Below are 27,447 nucleotides of genomic sequence, written 5' to 3' on the forward strand. Positions count from 1 at the left end.
AAGGGTGATTTCTAAATCAACAGCACAATTTTAATTTAATACAACTTCTTAAAAAAACCTTTTTATAGTAGGCATTACATCTTTAAATTTTAGAACACTTTATTCAAATTGAAGCAGATAATTTTCAGGCTAATAGTTTAGGGGTTTTTTTTTTACATCCTTTCTATATATAGACTCTTTTAACCATTTATATCCAGCATCCCACACTAGAAGAAGGAAACAACCTTGGACACCATTAAATCATTAAACCATTAAATCAAAAACCATTAAACAGAGCATGGACCACTACTTTAGCAATTAATCTGGCATAATGGACATGTAATAAAAATTACAAACAGTTATACATAACAGATTGAAGTATTAATAATCTATGGTCTAAACTACGTGTTCCAAGAAAAGGATACCTTGTATTCTGTGTAAAAGCAACTGCCTTAGAAATGAAGTCATAAATAAAAAGACACGTGCAATGAACTGCACAATACCTGCAGTATATTCCAATGAATTTTATAATGACAGCAATCAGCATTTCTCTAGACTAACAGAGAAGCAAGGACAAAAGGTGTTCCCTTACTTTTTTGTGGGGTGTGGAGGATGAACAAGTAACATTTGGAAACAGTATTTCAATCAGATCTACCTTTTGTTCAGTATGTTCTTAAACTAGCAACTACTTCATAATCACATTTCCAGTTAATTTAAGAAAAACACCTTTTTTTTCCAGTAGAAGCTGATTCATTATTTCATCTCACCCTCTGAAAAAGAGCCAACATTACAATAAATACCTAACTCATTTGAAACAGGAAACTGAGTTAATTCTATGTTACTAATCCTTTAGCAAGCCAACAGTAACTATATTCTGGACATCACTTTTTACCTGACGACTAATAATTGCGCAATGTAATTAACAACGTCTGGTGCTGTTCATTCTCTTTGGGAAAACTTTTTGGGAAGCCTGAAAGCGATGAGCTTGCATTAAGCTCACTCATCTTAATTCACCAAGCTAAAACCATACCAGTAGGAAGAGGACAGAATACAACTATTGAAGGACACACTTTAAGAAGTATTTTCCCTGTATGTTTTCCTAAATCTTTTAAATAATACAGAAATTCAACAAATAGGAATTGTGATGACTCAACTGTCAGTATTCCACACCATCGGCTGTGTAGCTACCAAAAATGCATGTATGTCATGTCCATATCCTACAGCTTGTACATTTTTACACGTTTAGTTAACTACTTTGATAGCATTCTTTCCACATTTACAGATACATGAGTTTATTCTCAAAACCTTTCACTGCTCTAAGCTGCATGGCTTGGGCTTTATGCCAAAGGGAGGAGTGTCCTCTGACATTTTCAGTATTGCAGACAAATATATTTTCTAAAAATTAAATTTAATAGTTTTTAATGATAATTTTGAAATATAATTTATTTGTTTAAGGTTTAATCTGGATTTCATCCATTAAGCTACTGCACAGCAGCTCTGATATAAAAAAACTTTTGCTTATCTCACTTGATTTCAGTGTTTTCCCTTCACTCGGATGATTAATATTCTTGAGGGACTTGATGCACAAAAAGGTCTCTAAAGATACTGGACATAATCCCATAACATCTACTAGGCCAACTAGGGCAATTGTTTTTTTAGCTGAAGATCGACAAGCACTTAAACACAGAGAATCAAAAAAATTAACATCTGAAACATCAAGCATTTTTTTCCTTCTTTTGTAAGAAAGAACCTTTAAAAATCAAAAGCCTAGCAAGTGCACACTCTCTATTTTAGCAGTCACACGCCCTCTAAAGCTACAAATGGTACCTGCAAGTTCTTAATAGGACAACTGCCCGAACAAGTTAACCACTTATCAGCTAACACCAATATGTCAAATTTTTCTAGGTTTTGATTACAACAAACGGAATTAATAGTTTTTATATTATCACACACTTTCTTTTCAACTCTAGCCTGTCTGGAGACAGTAAAACTACAGCTTTATGATATAGGCCAGAGTTACTCTAGATGTTGTACTGTTTAGTAACACATAAGGTCATCTAGAGATGTATATTTTGATGGTAAATTAATACAAGTATATTGAATTTGCAGACAAATAGCCTACTTCATGATTCTATTCTTTCCAACTTCTTTGTTTCTTCAGTATGAAGAGTGCAGTAGTATTCTATGGCAATGCAGAAAGAAGGTACTTTGCCTTTACTTCATAAGAAGTACCACTTTATATCACAAGGTCATTCTGGACATTACAAACCAATTCCCCTCAGGAATAGCTCAGCATCCTGTTCAACTATGGCAGTAGAAGCTTCCACACACCAACTTTAAAATGACAGAAGAGATGTGAAGAAAAAGAACTCCAGGGCAGGGGGACACATGATGACAACCAAGCCCCCATATTGGTAAAACAGCACAGTGTAGCTGTTGAAGTAATTACCTCCAGTCTTTTCAAGTTCACGAATGGTTCAAGTGCATTTTGAATAGGTGAAAGCAGAATAGAAGAAAATCCTCCTAGTATCAGTTAATTTAGAAAACTAACACAGCAGGGAACCAGATGAAGGACTCCGAAACCTTTACGTGCTAATATTTAAACTCTGGAATATTTATTAACAGTCTCTTTAAAAAAAAAACAACAAAAACCCCACCCAAACAAAAAAAAACCACAAAAACCTACAAACCACAAGAAGTGTTCTAAATCCAGTAGAAGACAAACTTAATACAATCATCCTTGGTAGTCACTTACACAAGATAACTATTTTGGGATTTTAACTTTAAAAAAAAGCCAGCAATTTTTCCATGTCATAGACTATTTGGGAAATTGAGGGACTACTTACTCAAGTCAAGAACATCATCTGTCTTTATCAGATCTTCCTCCCTTGTGAGTGGTAACTGAGTTTCTGGCTCATCTTGCAAGTGCAGTGATAGTGAACGGAGCATAAAGAAAACTCTGATTGCCTTCAGAAATTAAAAAAAATGAGATTAAAATATTGCTGCATTCAACAGTACATGTTTTAACAGAATCTTACAAACGTATACTCGCTTTTACAACCCCTGAGTTTGTTGTCATGCAGTAAATCTGCTTTTTAAATTGAGAAAGTAGACCGTAATTTCAAAGTTAAAAAAAGGATATGGAAGAAGTTGAAACATGCTATTTATTTTCAATGAAGAAGAAGCAGCAGAGCTTTTATCCCACTGGCACACTTACATAGATTGTGACTGACAGGCAAATGATTACAGGAGCTGTTTAAGTGAAAACAACAATCTTGGATTTTTTTTTTTTTAAATCATTATTTTAAGACTGATTGTATTTACAATACCTATATGCTCCAGACAACTATACAACCAACCTTCAGAGACTCTCACATTTTGAACTTAAAACGGCAATAAATTTTCTGGCTGAGTCTAGCTAAGATGTCTACAAGTTTAAGAGAAAACAGTGGGGATTTTTGAGTTTTAAATTTGCTGTGTTCATCAAAACTAACCATGTGCAATACAGCATTCTCTGAGACACTCATCTATAGTCTCAGAAGGTCTACATCAGGGCAAAGCATTCTGAAAGCTCCACCAGTCCCAAGGAACTTTCAACAGCTACTCTGTGAAATTAAAATTCTTGTTTTGATTTAGAAATTAATGACATACGGTGTGCAAAGACTAGATAAAGTGCCAAAGAACAATCATCATTTTATTAGTCACATTTTGAAAGGCACCATTTATAATCCTCTTCCACTACAAGAACTGTATTTTCAGTATAGCAAATGAAAAATCATTTCTTATTACTTCCGGTGTTTTGTTTTTTAAAACAGCTTCCTACATAGTAATTCTGTGGCATACTGTAAATTATCAGCTGCCTTACAGTAAAAGCATTGAATTCATGGAACAGCTGCAGTGCCCAGGAACTGCCAGATTGCAGGAAGTATTAGGAAAAACAAATCTAAACTGCTTTAAAGCAAAACCCTTCACCCCTCTATTTTTAAAATCAACAGAACTGTGGCTCCTGTGAACCAGAAATGAGAGCGCTTGGCCAGCTATCATACTGGTGGTGCTTTCAGAAACCTTTGGCAGAACAGGGATGAAGAGAAGGAAGTCATGTATCTGGCTCTTCCATGAATTGACACCAGAGCAGATGAATTTGGTATGCTGTTCAAATCTAATAGGGCAGTATGATTATTTGGAGCAAAGAACGTCAAGGGTATCTAACAAAAATACAGTATTAACACTACCTTATGAATAACAGCAGAGTCATTTTATCATGGGAGATGATCTCTCCCATATAGACAGATTGCATTCTAATGCATTGTGGATTTTACTGAAATTAAATACGTTTACTATAGAGCAGTTTCACTACCAGATGCTTCGAGAAGAATTCATGGTATTAGGTTTAAAAGTTTCCAAATTCAATCAAGAACAGCAACATCCTTGCATTTTTGGTAATCCAAAAGTCAAAGCCAAAAATGTTTGTTTTTTTTTAATTCAGAGGGCAGCCACCACTCAGCCGGCTTTCACTTATTTTCCCTTCAATTGTCTTTCCCTCCTAGACACAGCATTAATTTCCCTCACATACATTCCCTATAAAACTAATGTCACTCATCTCCAAACATGTAATCACTTTTACTGCAGAATAATCTACAGGAGTAGGGAAGAAAATCAGAACTTTAGCCTTTGCAAGAAAAAAAACAATAAACAAGAACATCAGGTGAAAAAGGAACTACACTCTGCTTCCTACAATAGCCCTCAGTTTGCTAGCAATATCAATATAAACCCAAAAGCATGTGATTTTTGACTTCCTATAATTATTTTATAACTATATAATTTATAATCTTTATAATTAAAGATTTTATTAGATCTCAAAACAGCAGAGCAGTTCAGCAGCCTAGAATTTTTCTTCAGCTGACTTTGTTTTCTTGGTTAGGTAGGAACAAATATGAACTGCTGTCTGCATTAAAGAACTACGCATTACGATAAGGTATACTTTGCGCTGATTTCTCCATCTATATACACATACCACGTGCAAAGAAATAGCAATTTGCAGGGAAACCAACCATATCTTATTACATTCCCATGAAATAGCGTTCTCACAGCTAGTTCAAAATCTTCTCTCAAAGTCTTTGCTTGCTATGTACTCCGAGGCGCAGAGTTCGAGACTCATACTGTTCATTACTTCCCAAATAAGCACATAAATGAGTTTGCATTATTCTAGGTGACCGGTAAGCAGTACCATCTTTAGGACTATAGAAATCAGAAGGAGAACATGGAACCAACAAGCGGTAACGGGACTATCAACAATTCAAAAGAGCATCTGGGCAGAAGGCTTGATCAAGCAGTAGTAGCTGATTTCAGAGAAAGCAGCCTAACAACTTCTTGTCATTTTAATGTTTTAAGTCAGAGGGGTTGGCTGTCTGGATTTTGGAGATGTGCCTTTGATAACTTGAGAGATTTCTGATTTCTGAGAGTTCCTCCTGAAGTTGTTAAAAGGAAAAGAATTGCCACTTAGAGGGACTTTCTACAGCAAAGGAAGTGAGAGCCTGAAAAGATCTGATCTCTAACAGCTAAGAACTCATGATACAATCAAAGTACAGGACTTCTTCACTTGCTAGCAAAATGAAACTTGAGAACTTTTTCAGAATCATGCCATGGGATGCTCAGAATTGAATCACTATCCATTTGAAACTATCAGCAAAAAGGACATCCAGCAGGTTAAGCGGCAGCAGCAATGTCTCAAGATACACCTGAACTTCAGCATACTGTTATGGTAATTCAGCCTGAGAGATAGCCTAGCTGGAAGAAAGTAGCACAGGAATTCAAAGAAATTCTAAAACTTCTAGAGCAATGCCATCAGGGGAAGGAGGACCAACAAGGAAGCATTCTGGGAATTCTTGCTGATGAGAAAGACCCTTCCATCCCAAAGAATTTACAGGAATATTTGTATTGATTTTTGAATTTCTACCAACAGAAGTTAAACTATTCCTTATTTAGCAGAAAAAAAACCATGGAGCTGTCAGTTTCCCTTAAGATGCATTTCTAAGTATCATTCTGTTAAATGCCTCACAGAGAATTCTAGGAAGCATTTTTGCTTTCTAAGAACAATACTTTTCAAGACAATCCACTGTACTTTATCAAACTTAACTTGCTGTGATAACAAAAGTTATGTGGCTTATTGTACGTAATGAAAATAAAAGTTTTCAGAAGATTCCTGGAATGTGTTTTTTCTTCAAGAGTACTTGAATATACTTACATATACATTTACATAAATGCAAAGCTACCTGAAGAACAGCACTTTTCAAATAATAACATCATGCAGTAATGTATCTTTAAGACTTACTGGCACTGCAAGGCTTATAGGACACCGCCAGATAAGGGCCAAGAACTGATTATCCCAAGAACGCTGATAATGATGTTGTTATTCAGGTCAGTATCACCTCTACAGATTGTGTCAGTCATAAAAATAGATACTTTGCTGTTTTTCTCCTCACTCTCAAGTGTTCTATCATGAATTACTTCGGCAAGATGAATACTGCTGAGTAAAATTGTATTTTTTGCCATGTCTAGAAACACAAGCAATATGAAGCCAGCCAGCCTTCCAGTGGAGATCCTTACTATAGGAATATAATGAAAGATAGACTGACATACCAGATCACAAAAGGAAACTGACAATATATTAATGAGTGTCATCAAAATGCCTTTTTACGTAGATGTCTCCACTGTCTAAAAAAAATTAAAACCCCAGTGCAAGAACATATTGAATTGACTAGACACAAAAATCAGAGAGAGAGAAAAAAAAGTTTCTCCTCTGGGACAGGTTAATATTATATACTCTACACACAGGTCTGTCTTCATCAAGTCTTTATGATTTTATGGATGAAGCTTCCAATCAAGCAGCTTTCAAGGAAAAACGTTTGTATTTCTAGAATTCTTCAAAGCCTTTGGCATCATTCTGTCATGAACGAATGTAAGAAACAGTCTTACTCACTCTTCGTGTTCTTTCCACATCTCCACAAGGCAATCTTTTCACAAAATCAATACCAGTCAGTGGTGTCCCCGTTGGAGGCAACAAGATTGAGGCATCCATCATCAAGTACTCTACATTCATGGGTTTAATCTATAAAAATATTTTAACACTGATTACTATAGAGAACAATTAGCATTTGCATCTTTACTTTCAAATACAACTCATGGTTGTATATTTAAGAGGAAGGAATTGTTATAGAGTTCTAAGAATTTTTAATACCATCCATCTTATTTTAAGCTCCTTACATGCAATCTCTCTTTTCTATCCGCTCATCATTCCCTAACATACTGTTCAAGTTTCCATACTGAAAAAACACAGGAAAAAACTGTGAAAGATTACAGAAGAAAAGCTATTTCATGAGTACTAAACCCCAAAGTTTGTCAGGTTTGATTTTAAGTTTTGACTCAAATTTGTAATTACTTCAACCACAAGAAAAAGTTTGCCATATCTTTTTCTCTCCAAAAAGAACTCTCTAGTCTCTAATAATGCAGTAACTTTCACACTAGACAGTTCGCTTCAATCTTGCTACTAACAGAGTCTCTCTCCTACATGGTTGCTTATTTTCATGAATAAATGGTGTCTGAAATATCTATCCTTTTGTACCTTTGGGCAATTTGATCCAAGTTCTATTATTTACAAGTGCACTAGAGATATGAGCTGCTTTTTGTCAGAAAGCTAGCTGGAATGGCTAAAACATACAAAAGCCCTTCCCACAGCTTGTATGACATTCTGCATAGAAGAAAAATGCAGTCATGTGGGCATTCCAAAATAGCCAACTGTAACTGGAAGCACTCCTGGCCACTTTGCCATGGTCAGATACCATAAAAGAAACAGACTGAAACAAGAATTTTCACAGTGCAGTCTTGAACTGCTGCCTTGCACTCATACAAACTCAAAAACAGTCTTTAGCCAATTTTTCTGATCACAGAACAATTCACCTTCAGTGTCTGAAACACTGGATTAACAAATTTAATTGATGTGTAGAAAGATACAGAAATCTACATAGACAGTGAGAACAAACGAGAACACAGAACTAAAATTTCCAACAAGTAAATAACTACTTCAGATGCAATTCACCTGAGTGTACACTGGTTTAAACAGCATTTTATATCATAAAGGTAAAGAATGTTAAAAAAGAAAACTCATTGCTGAAAGCAAAATTACTAAGGACTACAGTGTTCAATTTACTTGCTCCTCTGAACCTTCATCTACCATTAATAAAGGCACAACTTTTTCCTTTCTTTGTCATTCAGACAGAGCAAGTATACTTCTGCCTTGGTAGAAGCTCTGTACCATGTTATTTACACAACTCATCTGACAAGACAACAACAGTGTTACTTAGTACTTAAATTGGCCCACCCAGCAAGTAATTTGCTAGCTAGGCAAATAAACATGCTTTAAGGAAAACAAAGCTCAAGTTCCAGGGTGTAGCTCTGTCTTTTATGGTGAATGAAAAAAATGCAGTCTCAGAAATACAGATACAACAGAAAAACCTACATGTATACTGAACTTGCAACATAAAAATGATGGTAGTATCAGTGCCACTTCTCAAACTAAACGTACAGCAATACTTAACTACTAAAAAATTAAATGTTTCACTAAATACTTCTGTTATTTAGGCTGGTAAGATATATGCAAGATGCTTCCCATATTAAAAGACTTATTGCAACACACCAACTGTAGATTGTGTTTTGTTTTGTTTGTTTGTTTGTTTTTTTCAAAAAGACCACTAGTATCTGCTTATTAAATCCCTGTACCACTGTGGAAAAAAACCTGTAACTGACTACCCAAAGTATTTTTATCCAAATTCTAACCTAAGAATTGAAACAGATAATTAGTTTCAAAACATGTTTACAGGTTAAATATGAACTGTTTGAGATTAAGTTTAGTAATCTGTTAAAACTTTCACAGCCAGTACTGTGGCACAGGCAGTACGTCTCCTAGATGAGACAAGGGCCCTGATATTTGCTTGCCAGAACCCTGTTCTCTAGTGGCAAGTAAAGTGGCACCACTCAAAACTGAAACCTTGCTGGGATTCAGAGAGATATAGGAAGATTTTCACATTGTTTAATAACCAGAAAAAAAAATTAATCCAATGTCTCGTTTCTCAGAATAAAGTAATTTTTGTATACTCACTTTCAGGAAGTAATGGGCTTTTATTTAATAGAGAGCTGTGAAATTTCACATAAACCATTTATGTTAGTGTAGACACAACTCCTCAGAGACCAAAACAACCCACCCACATTTTGTTATTCTACTCCCAGAAATAAAGATACCAGCATACTCAGTAGTTATTAGTAAGTATTTGTTCTTGCTCCTGTGCTGTATCTGGGTTTGAGGATTTGGCAGGGCAGAAGGGGTGTCACTTACTGTCATACTCCGGTATTCATCTTCAAACATATCCAGAAAAATTTCTTCTCCCTTTCAAAAAACAGGGATACAGACATACCATGAATCCTTATGGCTATGAAGCCGCGTTTGTTTGTTTAATTATGTACTGGGTGTCTGTGTCCAGGTGCTGGCAGCAGGGCTGCAGAGCCCTCTGTGAGGAGAGGCCAGGGCTGCCCCATGCCGGACACAGCCGGTTCCAGCCACCTCCAACAGCCCCACTGCAGGACACAGCTGAGCCCTTCAGCAACACTGATGGCACCTCTGGGAAAACACGTTTAAGAAAGGAAGACAGATTCCTCTGCAGCCCACAGAGAGGACCGTGGTGGAGCAGATATCCACAGTGCAGCATCGGAGCAGGTGGACATGCCCTGAAGGAACTGCAGTCTGTGGAGGACCCACAATGAAGTGGATTTTTTTCCGGAAGGACTGCAGCCCATGGAGGAGAGGACCCACACTGGGGCAGGGGAAAAGTGTGAGGAAGAAGCAGCAGCAGAGATGAACTGTTATGGACTGACCCCAAACCCCATTTCCCATCCCCCCACACCACTCAGCAGGGGGAGAAGGTAGAAGAGTCAGGAATGAAGGAGCGAAGTTGAGCCTGGGAAAAGGGAGGGGTGGAGGAAGGTGTTGTTTCATTTGTCTTTGTTTCTGACTATCTAAATTTATTTTAATTGGCAATAGATTAATTTTTGCCAAGTTTGGTATGGTTTGCCCATGACGGTAATTGGTAAGAGATCTTCCTGTCTTTATCTCAACCACAAGATTTTTTCATGTTCTATTCTCCCTCCGTCCTGTTGGTTAACCCACCACAAGTTACTTATTTTTTGTAAGTCATGTTGAGAAAAAATTCTTCAGAAGAATTCTAACAAAACTAGGAAGATATTTTAGACACTCAAAATCTGTCATGGATTTACTGCTCTTTATATAGAAGTTAACACCTAGGGCTAAAAATTTTATTTTTCTCATTGTTTACAATACAAAAAAAAAAAGCGGCAAAAAGCTGCAGAAGTCTCCAATAAGAAAAAAAGATGAATTAAAATTTTAGATCATGATTTCAGATAAGAAACAAACAAAAAGTAATGCCAAAACCAAACACATTCCCTATTACTGTCAATGATAAAATCCCAGAAATGTTCTAATAGCATGGCTCTCTTCCATGAAATACATAGCAGCTGCAACAAAAGCACATGACTGCTAACTTGACCTCCATTACAAACCCTGTGAGACTTCTAACAGCCTTTTTGTGACATATGTCAGTGTGGTATGGGAAGGGCAGGAAAGGAGAGGAATCCTCCAACAAAACACTTCCTTCTCCATCACAAATACGGAGTTTCCATCTTAAAAAAAGTGCTGCCTTGGGCACTATGTAGAGACTGGGCTGCAGACTTGCTTCTAATTCCACATTATGTAAAGGTTTTTTTCTTACAGCATTTTGCATATATACCTTATAGAAACGACGGAGGAGATGAACACTTTCTTCCCTCGCACCCTAGAAAAGATTAAATAACTGTGTTTCAGGGAGTAAATACACCATTTACTCAAAAGTCACATTTAAAAAAACACCCAAAAACTCATACAGACGAGACTGTCTATTAATATCCCCATATTCATAGCCTTCAGCCCAGAATTCGATAGAACACAGTTCTTGCATTTACGAAAATACACTTATGTGAGCTTGTTAGTTTCAAAAGCACTTTTCTTTACATTGTTGAGATGGATAACATACAAATTTCAGACAGAAAATTAAACATAACCCTGCTTGAGAAGTAAGAGTTTAAACAGCAAGGTAACAGCAAAGCTGAGAACAGAACATGGGGTATTGATTCTTTACGTTCACTGCACAGAGCCACCAATGGAAATATGTTCTAGAAGCTCAAATTTCACATTTATGCTTATTACAATCAGAAATGAAACAAATTGTTTCAACTATACTACAAGACTCAAAGACAAGTAATGCTGTGACTGGTAATTTGAAAGAAAATACTTACCTCAAGGCAAGCAAGGTGAACATCTTTTATGATGCTGCCATTTTTAGAAAACACAAGCTGCTTCAGCAACAGGCAGCCAAGTTCTAAAGTTGCCAAACGGATTTTTCCATCTATGAAAAGCAAATTTCAATATACAAAATAGTAGCAGTTTAAGTATTGCTCTTCTCATTACCCGATGTTCTCAAATGTTTCTACTCTTCTCTGCAATTGTCATAAACTTTGCTCCTCTGTCATACACACCCTATCTGAAAAGGATGAGTGCTGACGCTGGCTTACAATGCTGATGACTAATAAAAAAAAAAAAAAAAGAAAAATAACTGGAAGAGTAATTTAAAGCAGAAGAAAATGTAAAACAGAACCATGCAGTAAGAAGGCAATAAAAATTAATACTATTAGAAAAGAAGCCGAAAACAATGCCTTTATCAATCTGAAGCACAGGTTGAATTACACTAGAATTACAAAAGATTCAGACATTTGGCATGGATAAAGTTACAAGATGAAAGGAAGTTTTGTATATAACATATTAATAAGGTATAGATTTTCCTTAAAAAAAAGTCCACAGGATTCAGATACAGCCTGGATGTGAGAATCTACAGAAGTCAGAGTGAAAGAATGCATTGAGATTTTAAGTTTATAGTTTCAGAAGGATTTAAAAAAACCAAAGATATTAGAAATGTACAGTCTGAGCTCAGTGATCAATACTAAGACAATATATGCAAAAGACAGACAGACATCTTAGCGTTTGACCCCAATTCCCATCTACTATTTTACAAGTTAGCACTTGCTGCCAGAAACAAAAGATACAGACAAAGGTCGGTACCCCCAAGAAGAGGAGAAAAGGAGATGTTCTACACAGCATTTAGCAAGCTTAATAAAAACCCACTATTTCCACCCTTCCTCAGAAGTGCTTTTGTTTAAATAAATGCATTTCCTCATCTTGCACTCTTTTCTTCTGCAGTATGTACAAACTCTTTATATACAAATGTGCTTTTAATCTGTGACTGGCATATCAGCATAACAAGTTAATAGTCTGTAGATCAGTCTTGCAAGTCAAACAAGCGTTAGATTTTATTCTGCAGAAAATCAGGAATTTGATAGTGCATCAGTTTCAGGGGAAAACCAGTTCTACGCATTTGAAGTTTTAAGAGGGGAAGTGCAGGGAGAAGAGCTGTGGCTTGAACAAAAAATCATGTTTCCGTGGAACAGGTCACTGACCCTTGTATCCCTCATTTCACAAAACAGTTGAGATCAGAAAAAAACCGACATTTTCTGCAAAACAGTTCAGAACTGAAAATACAATCTGCGATTAAAAAAAAATCATGGGAAAATTTGCTATCACATCTAGAGACAAAGGACTGCTATAAGCAAAGGGTACCATACAGTTTTCAAGACTACTTCTCCACTGGAATTACTTTAACAAGCAAAGGTGCCACAGATCATATTTTCAGAATGAAATCCTACATTAAGCTAAAATCACTATACATCTCATCATTTTTGTTTTTTCAAAACCACAGAAAGTAGTAATTAAGACAATGGATCCTGTATAGTTCTGAGTATAAAAACAACTGGTCAGCAGTAATCCAGAGTTTCTGGTTCCTCAACCAAGGAAAACCTGATAGTTGTCTTTCACAGACCATATCTACTTATTGCTCATCAATGAGCATGCTCAACAGATGCTTTCCCCTCAAAGATAAGAGGCTAGGTAGCATTTTTTTTTTTTATCTTCAAAAATTTCAGCTCAGCAAGAAAACAAATACTGGAAAAGTGATACCTGGTTGTGCAGCATAATTCATTATCCTGATAAGCCCTTCTGCAAGTACATGATTATATGAATTTCTCTCTTCAGCATGTTGAGCTGGAAGTTGAATTCTCTCCAGCTTGACTGGGTCAATTCCTTTTGTGGGGGATGAAGGAAGAAAGGTAAATTAGAAAACAGGAGTATGCCTCGAGGTAAGTATTTAATAGGCTGTAGCAGTTTTCTCAGAAGAGTGTAACTAGCAATACAAAACTGGGCAAGTTAGTTTTGAATTTCTATTACAAGGAAAAGGAGGAACAATAGAAAGACTGAACATATTTATATATCACTGAAAAATCTCAGCCTTAAATGGAGCCTACAGGGTGAAGACACACAAATCCCAAAGTGTTTGGTGATATCCAAACCATGTTGCTGCATCTGGAATTCTCAGACTATTTGTTTGTATCTAAATCAAATCAAAGTCAAGCCATACATCTGAAGAGCATAAGGGCTAAAGTAGAAAAGACAGAAGTCTGATTTTAAATTCTGCTTTGGTAGTAAGTCATCAGTTCACATGTTTTTAAAAAAATAGGAATTTTATTTTGTAACTAGTAGCCTCTTCTTTTGTACCCTCCCCAACACAAATCACAGATTCCCACTGACTTGTATAAGGAAACTACACCCACCTTTCTTCAACCTGTTCCTCTAAAATAGTAAAGTTATTTCTCAGAATAGACTGGCTACTGTAAGACCTCTTAGAACAAAACATAGTTATGGATTGCTGAGGATCAACCTGTCCTTGTTCTAAAGAATGGTAATAAACAACCCCATAAAACAGAAGATGACTATATTGAGGTTTATAATTTCTTCCAACCCCGAACTTGTAGTTAACCCTACCTAACAAAGCCATTTGTGATACCTGATTAATTTCTTCACTAAGCATCTGTACTTGGAACAATTAATAAAGGTCTGTTTGAAGATTAATGACAGTGATACAAATGTTCTCTGTCATGATGAGACTGAAGAAAGGGGTTGGGGGGGAAGGAAGCATTTAAGGAACCGGGGCAATCAGAGTATTAGTGTTCACAACAATCTAACAGTTCAGTAAAGAGCTGCAGTTTTCATTCTGGAAAGGAAAGCTGTTTATGAGTAACATATTTTAGAGAATATCTATATGCAGATTAAGCTTTCACAGAAGGACATGGTCATTAACCAGCAGAAAACCATTAAAGAGACCAAGAAAACATGGGGGAGGAATCTTTATGGCTCTCTATGTTAGGGAATGTTTTGACTGTTCAGAGCTACACAACTCTGATGACAAGGTGGAGTGCTTACGGGTGACGATGAGAGGGAAAGCCAATAAGACAGATATTGTGCTGGGAGTCTGTTATAGACCGCCTGACCAGCTTGAAGAGACGGATGAATCGTTCTACAAGCGGCTGGCAGTAGTCTCAGAATCATGTGCCCTTGTCCTTGTGGGGGACTTCAACTTTCCAGACATCTGCTGGAGATACAACACAGCAGTGAGTAAACAATCTAGGAGGTTCCTGGAGTGTGTGGAAGATAACTTCTTGACACAGCTGGTGGGTGAGCCAACCAGGGGAGGAGCCTTGCTAGATCTGTTGTTTACGAACAGGGAAGGATTGGTGGGAGGTGTGATGGTTGGAGGCCGTCTTGGGCTTAGTGACCATGAAATGATAGAATTCTCAATTCTTGGTGAGGCAAAGAAGGTGGTCAGCAAAACCACCACTATGGACTTCCGGAGGGCTAACTTTGGCCTCTTCAAGGCACTGGTTGAGAGAGTCCCTTGGGAGATGGTCCTGAAGCGCAAAGGGGTCCAGGAGGGATGGACATTCTTTAAAAAGGAAATCTTAATGGCTCAGGACCAGGCTATTCCCATGTGCCGCAAGTCAAACCGCCGAGGAAAACGACTGGCCTGGCTGAATGGGGAGCTTTTGCTAGGACTTAAGAAAAAAAGGAGAGTTTATCATCTCTGGAGGAAAGGGCGGGCAACTTGGGAGGAGTACAGGGATCTTGTTAGATCATACAGAGAGAAAATTAGAAAGGCGAAAGCTCAGCTAGAACTAAATCTGGCCACTATCGTAAGGGACAACAAAAAATGTTTTTACAAATATGTTAACAGTAAAAAGAATCCCAAGGAGAATATCTTTCCTTTAATGGATACAGAATGGAACGTAGCAACCAGTGATGAGGAAAAGGCCAAGGTACTTAATGTCTTCTTTGCCTCAGTCTTTAATAGTGAGTCCAGTCATCCTCAGGGTACTCTACCCCATGAGCTGGAAGGTAAGGATGGAGAGCATAACATACCCCCCTTAATTCAGGAGAAATTAGTTAGGGACCTACTATGCCATCTGGACACTCACAAATCTATGGGACCTGATGGGATCCATCCAAGAGTACTGAGGGAACTGGCAGAGGTCCTTGCCAAGCCACTCTCTATCATCTATCAGCGTTCCTGGTCAACAGGGGAGGTCCCAGAGGACTGGAGGCTTGCCAATGTGACTCCCATTTATAAGAAGGGTCGGAGGGAGGATCCGGGGAACTACAGGCCTGTCAGCCTGACCTCGGTACCGGGGAAGATTATGGAACGGTTTGTCTTGAAAGCACTCACATGGCAAGTCCAGGATAAGAGGGGGATCAGGCCCAGTCAGCATGGGTTTACGAAAGGCAGGTCCTGCTTGACCAACCTCATCTCCTTCTACAACCAGGTGACCGGCCTAGTGGATGAGGGAAAGGCTGTCGATGTTATTTTCCTAGACTTCAGCAAGGCCTTTGACACTGTCTCTCATGGCATACTCCTTGAGAAGCTGGCGTCTCGTGGCCTGGATAAGTGCACTATTCACTGGGTGAAAAACTGGCTGAATGGCTGAGCCCAGAGGGTTGTGGTGAATGGGGTGAAATCCAGTTGGCAGCCAGTCACAAGTGGTGTTCCCCAGGGCTCGGTGTTGGGCCCTGTTCTGTTTAATATCTTTATTGATGATTTGGATGAGGGGATTGAGTGCACCCTCAGCAAGTTTGCAGATGACACCAAGTTGGGAGGCAGGGTCGATCTGCTTGAGGGTAAGGAGGCTTTACAGAGAGATCTGAACAGGCTGGATCGATGGGCTGAGGCCAATTGTATGAAGTTTAACAAGGCCAAGTGCCGGGTCCTGCACTTCGGTCACAACAACCCCATGCAGCGCTACAGGCTTGGGGAAGAGTGGCTGGAAAGCTGCCTGGCAGAGAAAGACCTGGGAGTGCTGGTTGACAGGTGGCTGAATATGAGCCAGCAGTGTGCCCAGGTGGCCAAGAAGGCCAATGGCATCCTGGCCTGTATCAGAAACAGTGTGGCCAGCAGGAGCAGGGAAGTGATCGTCCCCCTGTACTGGGCACTGGTGAGGCCGCACCTCGAGTGCTGTGTTCAGTTTTGGGCCCCTCGCTACAAGAAAGACATTGAGGTGCTGGAGCGTGTCCAGAGGAGGGCAACCAAGTTGGTGAGGGGCCTGGAGCACAAGTCTTATGAGGAGCAGCTGAGGGAGCTGGGGCTGTTCAGTCTAGAAAAGAGGAGGCTGAGGGGAGATCTTATCGCTCTCCTCAACTACCTGAAAGGGGGTTGTAGTGAGGTGGGTGTTGGTCTCTTCTGTCAGGTGGCTGGAGACAGGACAAGAAGAAATGGCTTCAAGTTGAGGCAAGGGAGATTTAGGTTAGATATTAGGAAAAATTTTTTTACTGAGAGGGTTGTCAAACATTGGAATGGGCTGCCCAGGGAAGTGGTTGAGTCACCATCCCTGGAGATATTCAAAAAGCGAGTGGACAGGGTACTCCAGGACATGGTTTAGCGGGCATGGTTAATGGTTGGACTCGATCTTGAAGGTCTTTTCCAACCGAAATGATTCTGTGATTCTATGATTCTATGAATGAGGCAGGAACAGGCAGGTGCTCAACAAAGCGGCCAAACTGAAATCACAGCAAAATAATTTATATTCAGCATCTTTCGTTTGGTTGACTGCCTGCCAAGGATGCAGCGTTCTGCATTCCTGAGATACAGTACATGCTCTAGCAACATATATGAAGGGCTCCTTCTGGGATTAAAGATCTCTCAGATACAATTTGCAACAAACCTGTTTAGCTGCATACATGTACCTCTTGGGATGCTTTCCTCCTGTTCACATGGACGTTTATTGCTGGTGAAAAACAAGCAAATTTTCTTTAAACTAATTCAAGAACATGGTGCAAAATGCAGACTCAGTATCCAAACTGAAGGAGTCACAATCAAAAGCCTCAATAGGGTGTCTACATTTAGTGACAGGAGGCTGAGAAGGCTGCTCCCTTAGAAGCAAGGCCTGAAACCAAAGTTCTTGGTTAAGCTAGGGCAATTCAGCTTTTTTTTTTTTTTTAGTGTTTTCTGTTGTAGCCTTCTCCACAGTGCCAGAATAAGTAGGATAGCAGGGGAAGGTGAAATTCAAACTGACCAGCTAGAGAATCAGAAACGTGTTTGAAACAGCCAATATACTGAAATAGAAAACTGCAACTCATTTTCCTGTGGTGTAGAGAGGACAAGCTTGTCTTGCATTCAGTCACAAGAAATCATCCTGAATTTCCAATTCATTACCTGTTCGTTTGAACTGATTCAAGTGCTCACTAGAGCTTTTACCATCTTTGTCAGGTAGACAGTAAATAGATACTCAGATCCTAGGCACACAACTCCTAGAGATTTATTGCTTCCTGAAACTGGAGAAACAACTTGGCCTCTCCATGTTTGGAGAGAGACCTTCATGCCTTTTTGTAAAAGAAAAGGATCATTGACGCATACCTTGAGAAAGTCTGTAAGCAGACAGATCTTTCGCATTATACTGAATTCAGGTACAAACATTGGCTCCAGCTCAATCCTGAGGCACCTTCCATGATTCACATTGAGTTTGGTGTAGAAAGGAGCAGCTGTACAGCTCCCGAGCTTTTAAAGAAGTTCTTGCATCAAACAGGGGCACTAAATTAGCAGCTTGTAAAACCCCTCCTCTTCAAGACACAGAGGCGCTGATTCCATGGCCCCCAAGGCTGAAAGCAGTCTATTATAGGGCACAAGAGGAGTGGGTTGGTAAAAGACAGTGAAGACCAAAACTGGATGTCATTATCTGTGTAGCACCTAAGATCTAGGGTCAAGGATAGGGGGAGAAAGGAAAATAGCTTCCAAAGAGCAACAGGCTAACGTAAATTGTTGACAAGGAAAGCCAATGAGTATAGCCTAAAGAATTTTTCATTTAGAAAGGGCTGATGTGACCACCAAAGAATGAAGTGTAGATTTTGACCCCTTGGATGCATAAAAGGTATCTCCAGTTTTAGGGCCAGGATACTTTTAGTCTCTTAAAAGACAGATATTTCACTGCCTGTTGTATTTCTCTTGGCAACCCTGGATATTGGGTGAAGAATAAACAGCAGAGACTGCTGAAACTAAGCAGCAAGAGGCTGCATCTGCTGCATTCCTCGCTGTTTACAGCAATACTATAGATGTAAGCAAGTCATCTTTGGAACAAGAGAGGGTATCAGGCTTCTGTTCTGGGAATGGGATATTGAAGAGTGACTAATTACACTAAAAGCAAATACAGTGGGCTGAAGGACTATGGTCTTAAATAGAAGAATTCTTAAGAAATACAACCCCAGAGTGCAGGCTTTCTCCTTTACAATGACATTGAAAGACTTGCGGGGACTCTCTGAAGCTGCAACAGATACACCTGATGATTTTGGCTATTCACAGCTTCAGCTAATGAATTTTAAGAGAAGAGAATCCATCTCTGACATCAGGGTTTTCTACCACAGTGATGTTCAAAAGTCCCTCAGGGAAAAACATTTTCTGGAAGAAGTATACTGGTTGCAGAGGGGTGTGGGAAATCAGAGATGCAAGTCAGAGAGTGCTAGAGCATGGCAAGGCTGTGGTGCTATCTTCGGTGATATTAATTGTGTTATTATCTTGTCATAAGAGACTGTGGAAGTCCTGAAATTGTCTGCAAATTATAATCTCAGAGAAGCATTCCTTCATTCCGGGAAAAAGATAAAACCATCAAGAGGATGGAGGAGAACAGGAGGGGATCAGCTTAACTAGTTCCCTCAAGATTCATTTCCACTCATTAGAGGTACCTTGAAGCTAGAACAGAATCCTTACTTTTAAGCATGCCATCACACCTGATGCCCTTTTGCTCAGTTTACTGTTGCAGTTGATTCGTTTAAATTACTAGTATGTTGTAGAAACTATCCTCACAAGCAGAAAGTAACTTAAATTCAGCTCTCAATTCCTGAAACACATGGTTATTCACATGTACGAGATGTTTATGTTATTGCTCCATAAGGAATCTATTTAAAATGCACACAAAAATAAACAACAAAAAAGCTAACCATAATCATCCCTTAGAGAAGGTTACATATTCTCATACTGTCTGAATTATAATGAAGTACACATTTAACATAGTTTTGCTAGTTTATAAAATAGTCCAGGCTCCTTCAGAGACTTGCAAGATGTATTATGGCATAGAACACTGACAACTTAAACAAGCGTTCAATCAATTATGGCACAATGGATGAGAAGGCTGTTGAGGAATTGCATAGTATAAAAAGAATTACTGAAGGACTGTCACAGCTAGATAGAAATAGGCAACACATGACTTCCATAATCACATCTGATTCTCAGGCCTTGTACATTATCTATACGTTTAAAGTATACAAATATTTAATTTTAACATGTGGGGAGAAGTTTTACAACGTTTTATACTTGGCTTACACGTAGCAATCATAACACATGCAAAGTGGGAAAGAACTGGATCCCATATATATGTAGATTGAATATAGTGGGCTTCAACTGAAATTAAGAGATAAAAACAAAACACAATAATCCTATTCCAATTCCAAGAAACCTATGGAAGAAAAGTTATCTGATGTTCAAAGCTTTCTACCAAATTGTTCTTAAAACGGTGATCCTTAGCAACTGTTTTTGCTTACAGCATACTTATTTCTGCCTCCCCCATGTAAAGAATTTCTCACTGTTTAAGGCATACATAAACAAGTTACAAACAGATCATGCCTGTCTAAAACCATGTGTCTCATTTAATTTTCTCTGGAAAAAGCAAAAATTGCTTACCTTTGTTGTGTGACATTGCATATAGAAGACAGAGCACAAAGAGGGCATAGTAATCATCTTCAGCACAGTCCAGTGCATTATAGACCATATCAAGAAAAGGCCTGTGTAAAGGCGTAATTTTAAAATGGTTATGAAGAAAAAGACCATATCTACAGAAAAATGATTAACTATCTTGTTCTGCATGTAGTTAATGGAAGAGGCAAATTTACAGTAATGCACATTTTTAGGCATTAAACAAAGATTAACCTGCATAAGAGCACTCGGATTATAGTCATGCCTTGTATTTACATCCTGACATTAATTCTGATGTTTTAACGGGATTTGTTACATAATACTTTCCCAAGAATTGATTGTTCACACAGTTACTGGGTTGTCTGTAGCACATTTAGTATATATGCAGAAGTATTGTACAGCTTGTTTTAAGTGCATACATAAGTAAACTTCAAAGAGCTGCTATCACTGTTGTATAAAAAAAAAAAAAGACTACCTTAAAACTCAGGTAGTAAATGGAGTTGAAAAGTGTTTAGTATTACAAGAAAGCAGTTTTCACCAAAAGTTTGAAAGAAGCTAGGTTATTCTAAAACAATCAGAGAAACCTTTACTGTCGAACAGTTATAGGAAAGAAAAATTAAGAAGGAGGGAACATCTGAATGGAAAAGAGAAAGCTTTGGACTGCAAATGAGCTTTGTTTTCCTGGGTTTAAGCATGTTTGATCTAGGACGCATACATAGGAAGCTACAAACAGTGACAAGTTCACCCTTCACTTGTACCCTGAACAGACCAGAAAAGTCAATTTAACCCAGAAGCCATCTGGACAGATCAGATATGGCTGAGATTTAGCTGATTGTTAGCATAAGTTTGATGGCAAGGCAACTTGACTTCTTGTCTTAAGCGGGCTTGCATCCAGTCAGTTCAGAGCACAAGCAGAAATTAAATCCATTTTCACAGGTGGTCCAGACAGAGGGGGAAAAAAAAAAAAAAAAAAAAATCAGGGAAGCATCAGAATCACCAGAAGAGAATTTAGAACCTTGATTGAAGAGGTAACTCCTACCTCTCAAAGAATTCTTTTTAACAGTGAAAGGAAAAAAAATCCTTAATTACCTAAATTACATCCAAATAAAACACATTAAAATAACATCCAAAGTCATAAAACCCAATAAATTTTCCTATCTTCAGACCTAGCAGACAAGAAGCATCCACTACAAACTCATCATTGTGGTTACCTACGGGTCAGAAGGGCTATCAAAGATCAGAACACAACATACTTCTATACCTACTTGTGATGGGTTAACCCTGGCTGGATGCCAGGTGCCCACCAGAGCTGTTCTATCACTCCCCCTCCTTCTCAACTGGACAGGGGAGAGAAAATATAACAAAGAGCTTGTGGGTCGAGATAAGGATAGGAGAGATCACTCACCAATTACCGTCACGGGCAAAACAGACTCAGTTTGGGGAAAAATTAACTTGATTTATTACAAATCAACCGGAGTAGGGTAATGAGAAATAAAACCAAATCTCAGAACACCTTCCCTCCACCCCTCCCTTCTTCCCGGGCACAACTTCACTCCCGGATTCTCTACCACCCCCCCAGCGGCACAGGGGGACGGGGATGGGGTTTACGGTCAGTTCATCACACGTTATTTTCTGCCGCTTCATCCTCCTCAGGGGGAGGACTCATCACACTCTTCCCCTGCTCCAGCGTGGGGTCCCACCCACGGGAGACAGTCCTCCACGAACTTCTCCAATGTGGGTCCTTCCCACGGGCTGCAGTTCTTCACGAACTGCTCCAGCATGGGTCCTTTCCACGGCGTGCAGTCCTTCAGGCACAGACTGCTCCAGCGTGGGCCCCCCACGGGGTCACAAGTCCTGCCAGAAAATCTGCTCTGTGGGCTCCTCTCTCCACAGATCCGCAGGTCCTGCCAGGAGCCTGCTCCAGCGCGGGGTTCCCACGGGGTCACAGCCTCCTTCGGGAACCCACCTGCTCCGGTGTGGGGTCCTCCACGGGCTGCAGGTGGATATCTGCTCCACCGTGGACCTCCATGGACTGCAGGGGGACAGCCTGCCTCACCATGGTCTTCACCACGGGCTGCAGGGGAATCTCTGCTCCGGCGCCTGGAGCATCTCCTCCCCCTCCTTCTTCACTGACCTTGGTGTCCGCAGGGTTGTTTCTCTTACATGTTCTCACTCCTCTCTCCGGCTGCCGAAATACCGCCGTCCCAACTTTTTTCCTTCTTAAAAATGTTATCACAGAGGCGTTACCACTATCGCTGATTGGCTCGGCCTTGGCCGGCGGCGGGTCTGTCTTAGAGCCGGCTGGTATGGGCTCTGTCGAACACAGGGGAAGCTTCCAGCAGCTTCTTACAGAAGCCACCCCTGTAACCCCACCCGCTACCAAAACCTTGCCACACAAAACCAATACACTACTCCAGACCCCTGGCGCCCTCATCGTCACACTCGATGTATCCCAGTAAGCCAGTCAACCCAAGTCATAACAATGTATTTAACACTTCCCGTCAGCTCCACACACATTTCAACAACGTGCTCTCTTTTACTAAAAGAAGGCTATGACAAGAATAACAGAACACAGTTCCTCTGCTCAGTTCGTGACACTGCAGTCATATGTTTGTGCATTTCTGAAGCTGGATTACATGCACCCTCTGTGATATACTTAAATGCCACTTGAGTTTTGATCCCTCTTTGCCCAAGTTCAACACTGCTGTATGTACCCAAGCCAAACTTCACATGTGATGTTCCTATTGTAGATCTCAAAAAACATAACTATTCAAGCAAAAACAGCCTAAAGAATTAGCAATGTTGAAAATAAATCAAGAGTGCCTTCAGTCTCCCTAAGCATTAAACAAGCCCTACAAGCCTCATGACATCCTGAAATGGGGTGCTTTGCACATAGCAAAGGGAGTTCAGCTTCAAGGCCTAAAGAAGAAAGAGGACCAAGATATCCAGGTTCAAGATTACTAAAACACTTAAATGCTAGATAACACTAGGTCTGTTGTCAGACCAACATTAGATGGTCATTACCCTAAAAACTGACCTACGAGGTAAAAGTAGTATTTATTTTAATTTTATTAAATCCAATGTTTTAAGAGGTCAAAGCTGCAGAAATATCAGTAGCTGTTCCATTAACACTAATATTACATGGTTACATGTTTAATTACATTAAACAACTTCTGTAATCTCTAATGCATTTTTCACTGTTTTTTCCCCCACATACTACTTAGATTTGTGAAACTACATAACTTTAAAAAAATATGATTACAGCAGTGAGAGAAATAATTTTCATTCCAGATGCTTCTTCACTGCATCTATCTATCTGCATTATCAAACTCTCTATCGCAATAATCTGAAGCCAAAACAACTTCTAGGAATCCCACTCATCAACAGATCCTCATACAGACTAAATAATAGGACAGACCCAGAAAAACTTCAGCTATAAGGAAGCTGCAACAGAAGGCACAACATAGCATGAAGGTTTTGCATTCTGGAAACGAACTTCACCGTGTAGCATATCATAAAAGTAAGTTAATTTAAAACAAGCCTTTAGGCTTAAACTTTCCAGTACTGAGGCACATCAAAATAAAGTTACACCAAAAATACTTAAACTTTCTCTTTTATATTCTTCACAGTAGAAAAAAGGGCTAAGGGAAATGGAAAATTTGACTTACCTTTTACAGCTACAGATTTTTAACTGCAAACTCTGCTGTTTTCCACTTATTTTTCAACAACAATTGGACAATTTTTAAAAACCACTTTTAATATTAAAGGCTACATGGCAAGTATTTTCAAACGTATTTCTTTAATTCTGTAAGCATTTTCTTCCTTTACGAGCTTTTTACTAATGACTTGATAGAAATCGGATCAAATGCCATACAGGTATTTTTCAAATTATTTATTCTTGTGGAGCGTGTCCACAACTGAAGACCACAACACATTAGGAATCACTATCATCACAGTCATTAATGATTATTCCACTTATGGAAGTTTCTCCCACTTCAAGCATGAAATAAAAGATCACTGCATTTTCCACTACCACATAGCACCTTATCCACATGGCTCACCTTATCCACAAGACTCAGTGATTCCAATCAGTGTAGGAGAGAAGCTATACACACTTAAGCAAATTTGAGAGATTTAGCTACTGTTTCAAATTTTACATTTGGCATATGGAATAACACATAACCTTAAACTGTAGCAGCTTATCCACTGATATTTCCAGAAATTCATGTACAAAACTAAGGCCAGAAATGCCCTACACAAGGTCTATCCTCATTTTAAAAGTATTTTTAGCTCTGCACATTCCTTGATGCTGTTTATTTTTAGAAAAGATGCAGGATGCTGTCAGATCATATCTGCAGATCAAAAGAGTCCTGAAATGCAGACATTTGCCAAATGCATTGACATCTCCCATCTAAGTATTTTGCACTTTTCAAGACCTGAGCATCCTAGTTGCTTTAGCATTCAGTGCAGTCATTGCCAATTTCTTTCTAAAAGCCATTTGGCACATATTTTAGTCAAAATATCAATAATCTAGAACAATGTATCTTAAAGCCAGTTCAAGTCAAGGTTCAATTTCACTTTTACAATGAAATTAAATGTTATCTTTATTAATGAATGTAATCTAAGCTACATCAAAGCTATAATAGAGACAGAATGAAATTCTGGGAATACCAGGCAGCATTTCCCAAGTTTAAAAATAAATTTGAAATCCTATTAAAAATGTGCATTTCCCCAAGGGACACATTTGCAATTACTTTTGTGTCAGAGGTGACACGTTCCGTTTCTTTTATTTATCATTCTAATAACAAGAATGCAAAATTCTTACTGAGAAAGTGTCTTACGGGTATTTAATATATCCAAGTTTAAATTTTGAAGTCAAGGCAATTTCTGCTCCCAGAAACACTTAAAAACTGCATTTCCAAAAGAAGTTTTCAATAACCCTAAGGTATACTAATGGACCTTAGAAACTGTACATAGGTTAGATTAGCTTTATTCGCAACTACTACTACTAAAATTCTGCAAAATTCAGCCCTGAACTGAGGAATTTTCCTAGTTTCTTCCCCTACAGATGTATACAAAATGGACACGTGACCATAAATATCATTAAGAAAACTTCTTCTGGCTTAATTTAGAGGTTTAGAAAATTCTGGAATGAAAGGAAAGCACAAACTTTACAAATGAACAACACCATTTCTGAAACTGATCAGTAGAGAGGCCATATCCCATTTTTCTGTTGCCTCACTTATTTGTGATCCACAAGAACCCCTGTAATTTTAATTGGAGGCAGATTTGAAACATCCCTTAAGAGAAGTGAGAGAGTTAACAGGAGGGCAAGTAAGGAAGCGATGCAGCAAAATATATTACAGTTCCTTTATACCTGTTCCAGTTTGTTATCTCACTCCCAGAGGCAGCTGCACTCTTTTCTTCATCTGTTGTATTCTGTTCTGTCACAGTAGAGATAGACAATTCTGACAGTTTACATCTCTCCATGATTACCATCTCTATTTCTAAAAAAAACCAACAAAAAACAAAACAAAACACCCTAATTTGATATTTTTAACAAACAGTTATCGCAAGCTCTTTTGTATTTTCCATTTTGCATTACAAGTGACTGATGCGACTATATAAGAGGTATAACCATAACCTCAGAAAGCTTAATGCATGAATAGATGTAGGCAAATTTTCTTCCCAATAAAACAGTTTGCTTACATTTCTTTAAGGAATTTAACTGCTACAAGAAAATTATACTTATACATAATATATGTAAAGAAAATATACAGATTATTTTGGCAAATAAGCAACAGTAATCTCCCCTCCAAACCACAGGAAGAAAAAAACATACAACCTCTTTCTGGAAAAAAAATTTCTTTGTGAAAATGCTAGTAAGACCGGGGCATGGGTGGACATCTAGTTTCACAGAGGGTGTAAATAGGTCTCTACAATTACAGCAAACAGGATACCTGGTCCCAAGTGCTTCATACCTATTGGCTTTAAGTAGAACTATTAAGACCGAATCTAGCTTCTGTTTAAGAATTTGGACAAAGATGACTACTAAATGCACCAGTTTAAAGAGCAGATCATGTCATATTTTCTTCAAATCACGGTAGACAATACACGATTAGTTATTTGACACCATTTAAGGAAAGCCTTCTCAAACAGACTGTTTACCTAAATCAAAATGCAACTATGTTTGAAGAGGGCTGTCAAAGCATAAAGGTCTTACTTTCAATTGTTTGCAATTCTGCCACATTTTTCTCAATTTTTGTCTAAAATAAAGACTAGTTTCTGATGTACACCCTTCTAATAGTTACTAACTAGTAAAATAAACAGTTATGATATGCTGTAAGACCACTCATCTTATAAAACCAATTCTTAATTCAAAAATCCTGAAAACGTGCAACTAAAAAACCCTAAAAGTTAAAGAGGTTTTCTTGAGTTTTGAACTATTTAATATCATCTACCATGTACTGTCACTTTTAGCACACTTGTTGAATTTTATCATTGAATCGTGCATAAAATACTCCCAACCATCTTACAAAGGTAAAGTGGCTACACCATTTGCCTTACCCCAGAAGGAAAAGTTACAAAGTTGTGAAGTCCACTTATAAAGTGCCCCATAATCATGTACACCTAGCTGTAAGGCATGCATTTGTGATAAGGGCCAAAGACTACAGGAAAATATGAAATTCATAGTTCTTAATCAGATTAGAAGTACATATTCTGACAGAATGATTTAACATGAGAAAAAAAAAAAACCAAACAGCCAAAGACTGAAACAAATTTAATAGTCCCATGTTCACCTAGTGCAACAAGAGAAGTCGTCACATAACAGATCACAACTAGGTTCATAAAAGTATCCAAATTATAAGCATGTTTTTTATTTGCTGGTATACTCACCTTCATTTTCACTGCTTGTTCTGATGCCCTTTGAACTCGCTTCTGTACCTTTAGTTTTATCTAGGTCATCTTGGTTATCTTCAGATCCTCTCTCCTCTTCATCTTCTTCACCAACATTCTTATAGTTGGGTCTTTTCTGCACCCTCTTCTTCCCCTTCTGTTTGTTAATTTCAAGAGACCTCTCAAGTGTTTCTGTTGGTTTTATGAAACATCTGATGCTCGACTTTGCCTGTAAATTTGAAGAGTTTACACTGAGTTACAGCAAGACATTTTTAACTCTAATTGATAAAGAAACTTCTGT

At 38.5% G+C, this 27,447-nt stretch overlaps 1 protein-coding gene across 6 annotated transcripts in view; it reads right to left on the reverse strand.

Annotated features, from left to right (window-relative positions):
• CLEC16A (C-type lectin domain containing 16A) overlaps nucleotides 1–27,447 on the reverse strand; it is a 93,310-nt gene that overhangs the window by 41,380 nt on the left and 24,483 nt on the right. For all 6 annotated transcript variants that reach the window (XR_008232820.1, XR_008232819.1, XM_052772791.1 and 3 more), the window contains exons 10-18: nucleotides 27,147–27,375; nucleotides 25,627–25,756; nucleotides 20,238–20,338; nucleotides 13,148–13,270; nucleotides 11,377–11,486; nucleotides 10,833–10,877; nucleotides 9,368–9,418; nucleotides 6,959–7,087; nucleotides 2,826–2,946 (exon numbers count right to left, since the gene is read on the reverse strand). Coding sequence is in view for 4 of the 6 variants with exons in the window: in XM_052772791.1 (XP_052628751.1) it covers nucleotides 2,826–2,946; nucleotides 6,959–7,087; nucleotides 9,368–9,418; nucleotides 10,833–10,877; nucleotides 11,377–11,486; nucleotides 13,148–13,270; nucleotides 20,238–20,338; nucleotides 25,627–25,756; nucleotides 27,147–27,375 (1,039 nt within the window). In the remaining 2 variants the exon portion in view is untranslated. The remainder of the gene's footprint in view (nucleotides 1–2,825; nucleotides 2,947–6,958; nucleotides 7,088–9,367; nucleotides 9,419–10,832; nucleotides 10,878–11,376; nucleotides 11,487–13,147; nucleotides 13,271–20,237; nucleotides 20,339–25,626; nucleotides 25,757–27,146; nucleotides 27,376–27,447) is intronic.

Source organism: Harpia harpyja, chromosome 21 (genome assembly GCF_026419915.1).
Source record: "Harpia harpyja isolate bHarHar1 chromosome 21, bHarHar1 primary haplotype, whole genome shotgun sequence".
NCBI lineage: Eukaryota > Metazoa > Chordata > Aves > Accipitriformes > Accipitridae > Harpia > Harpia harpyja.